The sequence below is a fragment of the Paroedura picta genome, chromosome 4 (assembly GCF_049243985.1).
Source record: "Paroedura picta isolate Pp20150507F chromosome 4, Ppicta_v3.0, whole genome shotgun sequence".
Classification (NCBI taxonomy): Eukaryota; Metazoa; Chordata; class Lepidosauria; order Squamata; family Gekkonidae; genus Paroedura; species Paroedura picta.
Genome location: NC_135372.1, coordinates 99,288,070 through 99,301,943, shown reverse-complemented (window position 1 = coordinate 99,301,943; position 13,874 = coordinate 99,288,070). Strand labels below are relative to the sequence as shown.

Sequence of the window (13,874 nt, the reverse complement as noted above, 5' to 3'; positions counted from 1 at the left end):
TAAAGGATGCTTTAGAACTGAGAGAGCAATGGCAGAGAACTGCACTGGAAGCTCTAGGTTCTGAACAAGGATGTTAGCATCATTCATTTCTGCAGCTCCTGTTAACTTCTCTTGTATGGAAAAACACATTATAATGGTAGGCTAGTGTTTTTTTTTTAATTTAAAAAGTTAGGCTCCATGACCTTATCAGCATTCCCTTATCTTTTGCAGGTGAATCTTCCTTTGGACATTCAGATTAACCCCCCCCCCCAAATAAATAGCATTATCCAACATTACAGGCACTCAAAATAAAAACTATGCATCCATACTCATTTTGTCTGGGAACTGCAAATAGAATCCATTCTTGCAGCACATTTTGTAGCCACAGACTACGGTGTATCTGGGTTCTATCTGCTTGGGTGGCTATATTAGTGTAGCAAGGCAAAGCTGTTTATATGCCTTGATAGAGCGCACAGTATTCCAAACTGTTGCAAGAAATCCTGGCAAACCAAGTCTATGAAAATAAACAGGAAGGTCAAAAATAATTTGATAGCCACCACTAAAACTCCATTACAATGTGCAAACATAGGGGAGGGCTGGATGTGCTGTGGGGCCAATTCTCAACATTCTCCTGTATAGTTGTAGTGGCAATGGCCAGTAATCAGCATTCCCAATCACCTTACAGCTGATGGCCAGCTACCTGATTTCTGCTCATGCTGCTTTCCTTCCTCCTATGGCAGCTCAAAATGCTGCATTTCTTGCAGCTTAAAGAGAAGGAAGCAGGAAAACCATGCTCTGAAAGGAAGATCTTTGCATCTGCAGAAATATTTCTTGGGATCTAAACCACCAGTTTACTGGGGCGCTTTCTCACATGCGAAATAATGCAGTTCCAATCCATTTCAGCAATCGTTTGCAAGAGGATTTTGTCATTTTGTAGTGTAAATTCCAATTGCAAAGTGAATTGAAAAGGGATTGAAAGTGCATTATTTAATGTGTGTGATAGTGTCCTTACTTTGTACCCCAGTGTCATAGCTCATTTCAACTCTTACCTCCTTTCCCAGAAGGGTTCCTTTCTAAGATTAGCAAGTCAAGTGGCTATACAAAGCCAGTGTTGTGGTACCTCCCCCAAAGTATTCCTGAGGTCTTCCTTTCCTCATCAATCAGCCTTTTTGAGCACAGTATATGGGATCGGTGAAATTTTAACACTGTAGAACTTTCCACCAGGTATTGAAGGAGAAAGAGAGAGGGGGGCAGAAGGGCAGCTTTACAGAATAGCAAGAATGAAGTAGAGAACTGCATAGGCAAAACTAAAAAGACACAGCATAATTTTGATGCTGTTATTATGTGATGGGAAATCATTAAACTCACTGAAGTAATATGCTCCCTCCTCCCCACCTCATCCACCAATGACATGAAAGTTAATAAATCATTGCCATATGGCTGTCTAGGCCAAATATGATGCATGATACTGGGATAATAAGAAAAACCTCAACATGTTTATCCGGATAAGCCCCCATACTGACATTTGACAACTATACTCCTTCACAAATTCTGGGCATATGCATAAAAATAAAATGATGGTATAGTCTAAGTCAGGGGTAGGCAAACTATGGACATCCAGATGTCCATGGACTACAAGTCCCGTAAGCCCCTGCCAGCATTTGTAGTCCATGGACATCTGAAGGGCCACAGTTTGCCCACCCCTGGTCTAAGTACTAAATGCAAGTAAGTTGTCCTTGAAACAGGGGCCACAAGAAGGGACATTAAAGAAGTACAGTATTTGCTGGCGAATAAGACTACTTCCCCCCCCTGAAAAACATGCCTCCAAGTGGGGGGGGGTCGTCCTATACGCCGGGTGCACTTCAGTTGGGATATACATAGCTGCCCATAGGACTGTAATGTAATGTAACAAACTCTATATTTTGAGTATATGGAAATGTTAGGGGGTCATCTTATACGCCCAGTCGTCTTATACGCCGGCAAATACAGTAAGTAGCAGCCAATAGTAAACATATCTTGGACATTGTTTCTTAACTTGCCCAGGAACCCATCAGTAGTCATGGTCTCAAGTGTATGACTCTAAATGAAGAATTCATTTCATTTTCTGTAGAAGAAGCATCTAATATTTTTATAGCATGGCAAAATACATAATTGATTGCCACATCCTGGTCGATTTAAGTGGCAATCCCAAATAAAAATGTGTTATTCTTCAGACTTCCTTTTCACCTGCCACTTTTTTCATACACAGTAATACATTACCTCCAAAGGTGACTTTAACCCCAAAGCCTGCATATCTGTATATCATATTGTAAGTCAGCTAAGCTATCCAAGTTTGTGCAAACAGGCAAGGCCTATTTCTCAGTGGAAGCAGAACACAAAGCTTAAGAGTAAGTGTACTCCTAGGTTTAAGACAGCACATAACTCTGGCCTAGGAACCTAATTCCCACAAAGGGCCTGACATTGCTGATTTGCACTATGTTTTGCAAACCAGTATTCTGACATGAAAGGTCAGTATTCTGCCATTCTGGCACCTTTTTTATGGGAAATGTTCAATGGCAAAGCAGCAGTTTTACATGCAGCAGTTCATAATCAAATCCCTGATTATATCCTGTTACAGGATCTCAGGTAGCAGGTACAGGAAATGAGTTTTCTCTACTTGAGAGAAATGGCTACTATACCACTAGTTTGGTCATAATTTTATTTTGCTCTGGTGATTCTTTTTTCTTAATAAGCAAGAGCCACAGGAATATTTCTGGATTGCAGCTTTGCACATTCTTTACATGGAGAATAAGCTCCTTAAGGATGGCTTTCTTCCTGTTACAGACTGAATTCCAGCATCTTGTAGCAATACACAAGTGCTACCCTAGGGGGATGGGATATAGTCCATTGGCACACCACATGCTTGGCAAGCAAAGGGTGCATAGGGTCAATCCCCCATCACCTTTAGTCAAGGGATCTCAAGAGATGTCTATTGGAAAAGACCCTCCTCAGAGAAGGTGGATGGCTACCCGTACTCAGAATAGACAATACTGAGAAAAATGGGCCCAATAACTGGATCCAGCATAAGGCAGCTTCATGTGTTCACTTATGTTCAACACGGATCAACATACATGTTTCACACCTTAGCATTTGACACAGACTGCTGGTCTGAGCCAAAAGAGATCTCCCCCACCCCTCAAAAAAAAAAAACTTGATCTAGCTTATGAAAGCTTTTTCCAAATCAGGAGCATCCATCATATGCTTAAACTGCAATGCTGAGATATTACTTTTGCACAAGAAAAATCAATGAAAGGAGAAGCAAGCCATGATTCTAAGAATCACTCAAGGACTGCTCAACACAAGACAATAAATGTTCAGAAGATGTTACTCTATTGGGCTGATCATATGCAAGTTTTCTCAAGAAAACCAAAATTAAATAGTTTCAGTTGAGTTTACTGCACAGGACCAGAGCTTTTGGCTTGCTGATACCCTTCAAATGAGAAAAATGGCCTCCCAGATAACATAAAAATTGTTTTATGGAAGTTAAGTGCTTTATGGAGAAAATCTCACTTTTGAGAGAGACATTTCCCCCACTTTCATATTTATCAGTGGCCATCAATACCTCCCCTTTTCCCTCTAATAAAAGCATCAAACATTTTGTGCCCCTGTGGGTGTATGGGAATGATAATTCAGTCCTGCAAGGGGGAGAAAGATAAAAAAATTGCAATAGAGGAGAAGAAGAAACAGAAAAAGAACCAGAAGGAATTTTAAAACAAAGTTAAAAATGCAAGAGCTTTTTAAAAAGTTGTATGTACACTGAGATTGTTTCCCCCCTGTACTTCCTCCCAATTCTCAAGACAAGAAACCATAAGTCAAGTTATGGGTTAAAAGAAAAGGGAAGAGAACAGGTTTGGTTAGGTCTGTGCGAGTGCCCTTTGGTGGTTATTAGGAAGTCATGCATTGAATAGACTATCACTCACTGCCCGCAGGAGGAGATGCAGCAGCAGCAGCAGCAGCAGAAGTGGTGGGAGTGGAATTGACGGAGGAAAGAGCTACATGGGTTGGGCTAGAAACATTTTTTACATCGTGGTGTTGGCTCACGATGGAAGGCTGTCTCCTGAGGGCTCCCTGTAAAGAGGAGGCGCCGGTCTGGAATGTGTAAACTACGTCCATCTGCAAAGAATCAGAGAGTGAGATAGCTTTGTCCCACAGTCAAAAGAGGAAAAGGAATTGGGAGAGAGGAACGGGGAGGCTGGGGCAGACAAAGGATACAGATACAAACAATAAGGGACAAAGTAGGAGGGGAAAAGAGGAAAAAACCCATACATTCCCATAAACAAGTTCAGTTAATCCACAGGTATTGGTGCTGGGCACTGAGCTTCCAAGTCCTTTATCGTCTTGTCCCCAATTATTCTTGTGTTTGCAGTACAGCACATGTAAAAATGTGTAAGGAAACCCTCATGGCCTGCTACTTTGAGTGAAAGAGATGAAGATTGCTTAGATCTACACTCATCCCTTTTTGAGTAGACAAAGTAACTTCCAAACAACTGAATTCAGCTGCAACATACTTGCCCCTTTCCCAGTAGTAGCAGGCTGTCAATTGGCTGGCCTGTGGAGTAATAATGAAGCTACTCATGCACCATTTTCGCCACAGGAACATTTCAAGTTTTATTTTAAAACACAACAACGTGAATTGTTATTTATAAACTGGCACCAAATAAATGTTTAAATGCAGGAACAGATCAGGTGTCTTTTTTTTTTGGGGGGGGGGAATTGTTTTAAAGTGCTGTTCTAACCAGAGTTACATCCTTCTAAGCCCATTTAGAATAGTGTAACCACACTGCAAAACGCAAACGTTAACTCAAATCAGGTGTGTATGGGTAAGGCACATCCATTCCCACCCTTAATTGCAGGATCAGCATTTTAGGGCAGTGGTAAGCAGGAAGGGAGGTATTTAACTGTCTCCCCCCCCACACACACACATTTCTTCTCCCGCTGTATTCCAGGTGTGTAAGTGTGGGGGCAACCACATGCCTGGAATGTTTGGGGAGGGAGCTTGACAGGTAAAAGCATCTCCTCCTCTGCCATTTGCGGCTGTAAATCCCCCCCTCCCAGTGCTATTTTGAAGTGAAGTAGCAGACCACTGGGGTTTCTTCGAGTATGCATGCATGGCCAGGGTAATCAGACTCTACCCTCAGAAACATGTAGGGTGAGATAGTGAGTGAGAGGTGGCAATCTGGTAGACAAGCACTCTGCAAGCTCAGTGGGCAGACAGAGAAGGAGTGCCTGTAAGCAACAGAGATGCAACCAAAGTACAGTCTAGAAACATCAGTGGGATAATTAGAATGTTTCCAATTGCTTGGCTCCAAGGGATACCAAGGGACATAGCTACACAATTTAACAGAAGTTGCCATGTTCTGAGCTTCTCTCCAAGGACCTGGCCTGGAATCACATGGGGTCCATTTGCTTGGCCAAGAGAAGACAAGCAGTCACAAAACAATCAAGCTGAAGCTAATGGCAGCTGCAGTTTGTCAATTCATCTCAAAGCAGAAAGAGCACAGAGGCATGCAGAGATATCACAGCAGCAGAGTGTCCCAGGAAGGCATAGGAAAAACTGCTGGATTTGGTACAAGCTTCCAGCTTCTCTGGCAAGACATTTGGTACCAGCTGCAAAGGGCCCTTGCTAAGAAGGAAAGGGCTGCAGTTTTCATTTCCTAATACAAGTAGTTTCCATAGTTAATCATGCAAGCCACACTAAAGAGTCCCCCACTGTTTTCCCTGAAGGGACACACATACAGGGCATTTTTCTGAGCAATCTGCAATTTCGGGAGCTTTTCTTTCGAAGATCAAGATTCACATTACGCACACACACAGACAAACGGAAGCCTTCTCACATTTGCATAGTGTTTGCTGTAGCAGACAGCACTGTCCATTCAGTGAACATGCAAAGCTCCGCAAGTGCAGTAGGTCTTTCACAAATTTGATATGATGACTTTGTTTTTTCCCCTTACTAGTTCAATAGGGGCTTCTCAAGGGAATTTTACACCACCATTTCATGTCTAGTTGTACCTACCATCTTTTGCCCTACAGAGAGGAGCACGCTTAACAATGAATGGCTCTTCTCTAAAGCTTTTCATACCAGGTCAGCTTAAGAAACCACATTCAGCCATCTTTACAAGCAGTGCAATTGACTTCTGATCCTCAGAGTCTCTTTTTGTATCTTGGAACCCATAACCTACCTCAGTGGGACATCCAGACAGCAAGAAACATGCAACAGCTATCTTGCTAGGCTGATGCCCATCAGCACTAGGGTTTAACAATGCTCCAGATGAGACAACCATACCCTGCTTCAAACTGCATGCCATGTGCAGCCTCCATCAGATTTATAGTCACTTTATATTCTTGGCATGTGACTGTGTGCATGGTGCAAACGATTTCACCATGCATAGTACACGTAACCACCCTTAAGGTGGCAGAGATTACAATTTCCATATCTAATATACACTCATGTCCAGGTTCCATGCAGGCATTCTTCTGAGACCATTTTTCTTCATTTAGGGCCTTGTGTCCTGTCATGGAGGCAAGCATCTGAACCACAATAACAACAGATTTCTATGATTTCATCTTATACAAGTAAATGGCAAGATGAGTCATGACTTAGCATTAACTTAAAGCTTCCATCCCATAGAGATCCAGTCGTTTTCTATCCCCAGCCTCTCATATTCCCCAATTCTTTGGGACTATCACCCCATCCGCTTCTCTCCTAATGGTCAAACATGCCTAGTCATGGCAGGCACAGATAAAAGAAGGGTCAAAGTAGTATCTCCTCATCTAGAAGCAGGTAGAATGGGAAAGAAGGCTAATAAAATAACAGAGTGGCTAAACAGCATTCTATGTTCTTGGGTAGCACTGAAAGCATTTTATAACTTGGGGTGCTACGAACATTGCAGCAAACCCTTTTGGCAGTCCAACATATCCTTTTGATGCTCACAATCAGACCATGATCCAAACTAGAATACATTCAGCTTGCACTTAGCAACTCAGCTGTCAAACAAGGTTGCCACTGACTGTCAGTCAGAAGTTGATTCACAGCTGATTGGAGAATCAGTTGAGGGCTGGGCTCAGATTTCTCAGCACTTCCTGGAATCCTAGTCCTGCTGTGGTGGAACACAGAAAGCTTTGAAGGGAATCAGAAGCTGACTCTCTGCTAATGAGGAATCATCTGGAAATAGGCTTCTGATTACTTCCCTCTTCCTCAGAAACTAACTACACAGTGAAGATGGAGATTATAAGCAATAAGCCATCTACTCATGTACCAGAAAGACGAGAAAAGTGCATTTTTCTCTTTTCTTCTTTAATCCAATCAATCTAATCCTTTCCTATGCAGCCAACAATCTGTTCCTTCCTTCCTTCCTTCCTTCCTTCCTTCCTTCCTTCCTTCCTTCCTTCCTTCCTTCCTTCCTTCCTTCCTTCCTTCCTTCCTTCCTTCCTTCCTTCCTTCCTTCCTTCCTTCCTTCCTTCCTTCCTTCCTTCCTTCCTTCCTTCCTTCCTTCCCCTGTCCGCCAAACTGGCAGCTTGGCCTGCAGAAAACAAGATCTCCTTTTCTCTACAGTTCAAGCTGACAGATTGGAGTGAGTAAAAGGAAAATGAAATTAGCTAGCTTTCTGATTCATCACTACACCAGTGGCATCCCAGTAAGTCTCCAGGATAGGAGATCAGAAGAACCTGACTTTCAGCAGATTCCCACAGTCAGCTGGCGGTTGGCTCTGGATTTTCTCCTCCAAAAACCCCTTTACAGTCCAGTTCAAAAATCTTCTAGTAGGATCAGCTGGGAGTTGGCTTCTGATGACAACAACCTGCTCCTTGGAACAGATGTGAACAGGTTGCAAATAGTCCACCTGTCTGATCACCACTGGAAAATGGGAGCCGAACTGGCAGGTTGTCCAGCATCCCCATTTATAACAATGATATAAGCAAGCATCTCCTATATGCTGGGAAGACAGACTTTGTACCATTGGGCTCATATTTCTCTTTGTGTATGATGATTTTCAATCTGGAATTATAGAAGGACTCTTAATTGGAAATGTCATCAGTAAAGTTAAATTTTAAAACTGAAAGACTCGTAAGAATAAAACATATATATACATACAACCAGATGCCACCAGGAAGGTCACAGTAATGAAGTCTCATCACTGACCTTAGATTATTGACAAAAATAAGAAAAGCAATAGGAAGGTAGGGCTGGTGATTTCTGAGTGCATGGAGTTATTACACTGTATCACCTATGGATCACAAAGTCAGTGGTCCTGTTTGATACTGTGATATAGTGGGCAGAGTGTGGGAATATGGCCTGGGAGATCTATGCTCAAGGTCCTGCTCTGCTATGGTAGGTTGCTGGGAGACCTTGAGCCAGTCATACGCTGTCAGTTTAACCTGTTCAACAGTTTAACCTGTTCAACAGATTGTAAGGATAACATGGAGGAAAGGGGCTTCCCACTGGGTTTCCACTGGGGTATAAAAGAAGTAAATACTTCATTTTTATTCTCCAGAATAAAACCCTCTGAATTAAAAAATTCTATGTATTTGTATAACCTGAGCAAATCTTGTGCAAACAGACTGTGCCCCAAAGCTATAAAAAAACCCAACCCTTTCCTTCCCAGCTATTTATACTTCCCATTTTGGGCCATCCTCTCATTAAACAGCTACTTACTCTAAAGAAGCATGCATTCAAGGGGATAGCAAAGACTTGTCACAGCAATGAAATTCACCTTGGAATCTTCCATAAGACTGCATGTACTTGTAGGCAAACCATGAAATCCAACATGATTCCATGCACACTACAAGAAAATAAACTCTAATTTTGTTTAAATCTAGACCCCTACTTTTTTTTCATAACAGTGGCAAGTGAGCATTAAGTAGCCCATCTTTTTCTGGGACAGTAAATGGAAGACTAATAAGGTTGCCTCAGTGGGATATCCAACTACACTTCCACCAATATTGCTAGCTTTGGTCATGTAGCTGCCTAACACCTGATTACTCATCCATCTCTAGGACATATGGCCCTGATCTCATGGAGATAGAATCTGTTTAAGGCATAACCCTGCTAAGAACTGCAAATAGAAGAGAAGATATCACCACTGTACCTGAGTCTGTATTCTGTTGAGGCCCCGGAACCACAGGATTTGTCCCCGTCTGAGCTCCATTTCAGCATGGTCAATTTCATCTAGACCCTCTGGCAGTTCTTCCTCTGGAATATCCTCCTTAGTAATGCCATGACCTGCCTCCTTCAGGAACTTCAGCTGGCTGGTTGGAACAGTGCAAATCAACTGTAGAGACAAGGTAGAGCCCAAATTAATTATTTCTTGTTCTGTGGCTTGTATGATCTTGTTTCTGAACCAGACTGCACACCTGGTGTTTGCTCACTGTGTTTTGCCTTGGCTTTCCCTTGGCCCAGTATCACCCCATTTTAATTTTATTTATTTACTTTAAAAGATATTGTTCCACCCATCCTTTTGACCTATTACAACCCCTCAAAGTAGTTCTACAATAAATCATATTGTTTGTAGCAACTAACAAAATGACTGTTATAGTATCTGGATTTTGTCTTCAGGAGGCAATAAGGAATAGAAAGAGCAACAACAATACAGAAAGATACAAATAAAATGTAATGTTCATTGATTTTGTTTTTTGAGGCAGTTTTTCTCCTGACTCTATCAAATTAAACATGCTCTCATAAAATCAAGTGACTGCAATGTGGATGGGTTTATTCTCAAAGTAAATCCCACAAGTCATAACAGATATCCATGCTGGCCTACTTTAATCTGCTGAAAGAACAGAATTGACACCTGTTGCTCTGAACTCAGGGGCTTAATCACCAGAGTCCTGGCAACAACACTGGAATCTTGCAGGAATCTCATGTATCTCCCTGGAGCTTAACAGCACCATCAGCTTTTACAGTCACACAGCTGTGAGAGATGCAACAGCACAGTGCCCTAGGATATTTCAGGCCCTGGTGGTTCCAGCTGAAGGGTGGCAGGGCTGGGAAGGACTGTACAGAGCCTCTGCTGGTCAGAGAACAATGCTGCACTAGATGGACAAATGGTCTGACTCAGTATAAGGCACATTCATATGCTTCAATAAATGCATGCAGATTGCTACAGGACTCTTTTCTATAAATAGGAAGGGAGAGCAGTGAGGAGAGGGGACTTAGTCAAGGGACCAGAAAGCCCAAGTCATTTTGGTAGAGAAAGGAAGTTAAGTAGACCCCCATGTCCCACTAATTGTATCACATTAGTTGCTTTAACTCTCACCTGTCCCCAAAGCAGTTCACCTACACCAATGAAAATACACCAGAACCACTGGCTCAAAGTAAGTCCTGAACAGCTGAATGGCTTCCCACCAAACTCCACAATGATGATCTGTAGCACAAGAGGAGAAAAAAAAGGATAGCTAAATCAGGATTTACTAAGTATGTGCAAATATAGAAAGAATTATTTCCCTGCAAAATAGCTACTATCACATAATGCTTCTACTAATATGTCAAGCATATTAACAGGCAAACAAACCACCTAAGGCTGTGGGATTCACACTGATGTTCCTGGAGAGTCACATTTGCAATTAACATCAACTCAAAGAGTCACATTCATTTCCACCTCTGGCAGGAGACCTCCAGTTCAGGGAGGCTTGCAGCTTACCCACTCCTCTGTGAACCACTACTGCCTACAAGCTCCAACAGGTAAGAGTCCTGCGCACTTCCCTAAAACATGAGTCAGGTGCCACATAGAAGACCAGTGCTCAGAAGAGCCACAGGTGGATCCCAAGCCACTGAATATCACCATTACAAGGCACCACTTGCAAGCCACATTCTGGTTACCTGGATTTGCACAGGTGTTTTGGAGAGGGAACAAAAAGTCAGATAAAAATCATTTTCCAGACTTAACCAAGATCTCCTCCCTTTTGTATTAAATGAGAGAGATTCCTCTGATACTTTAAAACTGCAAAGAATTTAATTGTATTTAATTGCTTTTAACCAACCATGTTATTCTATTTTATTGTTATTGTTATTTTAATTGTTATGCTTTTATCATTGTGTTGTTATCCGCCCCGAACTGTCGCACCAGGAAGGGCAGTCATAGAAATCTAAATTAATAATAATAACAACAATAATAAATAAATACAACTTGCAACAAAACACAGGTAAATACTTTTTGAATAAGGATGGATGCACCTACCACTCACTAACACACATATCTGATAATGTCAATATGAGCTACTGAGTGTCACCAAAAAGTGGTAACATCAGTGACTTAAGCAAAATGTCTCTGTACCCATAACATGGATCCAGAGCATCAGACCTGTGCACCAATTCACAGTGGGGGTGCAAAGTATTGAGTTGCCCTAGTTACAATACTAGATTAAGTACAGGAGGCACTAGTGCCACATGAAGAAAGGATTTTAGTGGAACAAAAAACCCCTGCACCACGTGCCCAGGTATTTCTCAAGTATTCTACATGAAGAAGTCTGAGCTTTCAGAAACTGCATTTAATCGGACAAGTGGACAAAAAAATGGAGATCCTCAGCAGAAACATATATGGATTCTATAGTCCAGGATTCACAAGAAGTATCACAAGTAGAAGCATCCACAACCAGAGGGAAAATAAATTAAAAGGTGTGTAAGACTTATCAAACCACAACATGTTCTGCACAATCATAGTGACATGCGATTTCCTTCACCAAGTACGTTATCCTGTTTCCCTTGTGAAGGAGCAGGTGTATCATCAACTCTATATGGAGCTACAGCAGTTGGTCAAGATAACTGGAAGAAATATGACTCTGGCAAGAACTTTAGATAGCTGGCCCTTCCACATTAAACACCACCTGTCAAGTTTTGTCTTAAGGTTCCTTATCCCCCTTGGAAGTTGTTTTATTTACCTGGGCAACAAAGGTTCCCAGCACCACCGTGCAGAAGATGGGATTGAGGAAAATGGCCTCAAATACATTCCTCTCGCCATGGATTTTACGAGCATTAATCTCATTGAAAAGCTGCATCATGACAAAAGTGTTGAAGACGATGGTGTAGTGCTCAGTAGGTGGGGAATGGAGTGGGGCATTCCGACCACTGTCAATATCAAAAAACTTCTCACCTATTGGAAAAGAGTTTCAAGTGAAAATAAAATATTCCTTTCCAACTACAGGCATAATATGGAAGCTCCATCATTGGTGATATGATTACATGACAGTACTATAGGACACAAGCCAAACCAGAGATTACAGCAAGTATCTTGAACTTCATCAATCAACACAGAACCTTTCCTTTTGCACTGGGCTTGACTCCTTGGCAGCTTTCATTTTGAAACAAGCAAGTGTAATTTCTAGCCCTCCTGTTCACATGGGGGAAAAACCTAGCCAAGTGGTGTTAGTCAATATATAGAAAAAAGAAATTGTAATTCTGGACTCGCTCAACCATAGAAGGAAACTAGACAATCACCTGGGGTAGTAACAGAATTCCAGGGGTGCCTGCTTGAGCTTTGTGAATGTTTTGCAGAAAACTTCCACCTTTTGAGGAAGTACACAGAAGCAGCTTAGCTGCTCTTTGGCTGAGGATATTTCCCTGCATTCCATGAGCCTTCTCATTCCACCAGCCACTTGGGGTATGGTCACAGTGGTACAGGAGAGGAAACAACAAGGCGATATTAAAAATAAAAATGCTATTTGTGGTCAACATTTTATCATTTCGTATAAGGCACAATAAAGCACATTGTGGTGGAGGACAAAAAATTCTTTGTTCTACTCAATAGTTCCTCATCACAGTCTTGTTCCCCCATCGACAGCTCTTCAGGACTCGCCAGTGCTCACTTCCTTTGCTTTATGCTACCCTATTCCTTTGCAAACTGGACACATACCTCAAAGAATAGTTTGCTTCGATTTATTTACAGTATGGAATGCACATTCTCTTTGGGAAAAGAATTACTAGGGGGATACTGGGAAAAAAGGCAGGCCTCTGAGCAGAGCTGAAACCAAGACCCTCGTTGGGTCAACTTGTTCAGATTTAAACACACCATCTGAAGGAATGAGAAGCAGAAAAACTGTATGGCATTACAAGAATGCCTTATGTTTTCCGTTGGTAATTGCTAAATGCCCTTCAAGGATAAGATATTGGTTTCTTGCATTTGGAGAGGGAGGCATTGTGGTGTGACGAGAGCACACTTACAAGGATAGTTTAAAAACACTCAGAAGCATGTTGGATATACTTCTGAGGCCTTCAGGATCGCACGTGGAATGACTGACACAGAACAGATGGCCCCTGCCTGTTCCTGGCAATCCACATCACAGAATAGGGTCAGTCAGGTTATCAGAATTAGATGTGCGAGATGCATGACCAGTTTTCATTATATCAAAGTGTGGGAAGGAGGAAAGTACTTTTTGGGAAAGGGACCCTTCTTATATTTTAAAACACTTAATCTATAAATTGCCAGGGATATATTCCATAACAATCTGCCAATGGACAAAGGCAGAATCTAGGCTTTCCATAAACCAGTAGAAAACACGGTTCACTGGACCACTGCCCCTTCAAGATTGCATAAAACACTGTACAACACTTACCTGCAAAGAGCAATGTGAAGATAATGGTAAGCTGGTACACACCATGCCCCAGGATGTTCTTCATCATGGTGCGGGAAATAAGTGGCTTGTTGCGGCCATATGGCTTGCGCAAGAGCAAGGATTCTGATGGGGGTTCTGTGGCAAGGGCTAACGAGGCAAAGGTATCCATGATCAAGTTTACCCACAACATCTGGACTGCCTTGAGAGGAGAGTCCTGCAAAAGGTGAAGAAGCCCTCAGCAAGAAGTGCCAAAGACATCTAGTCCATGACCATTTCTCCCCATGCCCCTAGTCCTGTCCACTTCTCACCTACAG

General features: G+C 42.1%; 1 protein-coding gene across 7 annotated transcripts in view; it reads right to left on the bottom strand.

The window, feature by feature from the left end:
* ATP2B4 (ATPase plasma membrane Ca2+ transporting 4) overlaps positions 1-13,874 on the bottom strand; it is a 193,577-nt gene that overhangs the window by 14,933 nt on the left and 164,770 nt on the right. For 4 of the 7 annotated variants that reach the window (XR_013230447.1, XM_077334615.1, XM_077334613.1 and 1 more), the window contains 4 exons: positions 13,561-13,774; positions 11,890-12,101; positions 10,269-10,376; positions 9,102-9,284 (listed from right to left, as the gene is read on the bottom strand). Coding sequence is in view for 6 of the 7 variants with exons in the window: in XM_077334615.1 (XP_077190730.1) it covers positions 9,102-9,284; positions 10,269-10,376; positions 11,890-12,101; positions 13,561-13,774 (717 nt within the window). In the remaining variant the exon portion in view is untranslated. Of the gene's footprint in view, positions 1-3,938; positions 4,132-9,101; positions 9,285-10,268; positions 10,377-11,889; positions 12,102-13,560; positions 13,775-13,874 lie in introns of all 7 variants that reach the window. The other 3 variants (XM_077334617.1, XM_077334616.1, XM_077334619.1) reach the window with 2 other exon arrangements.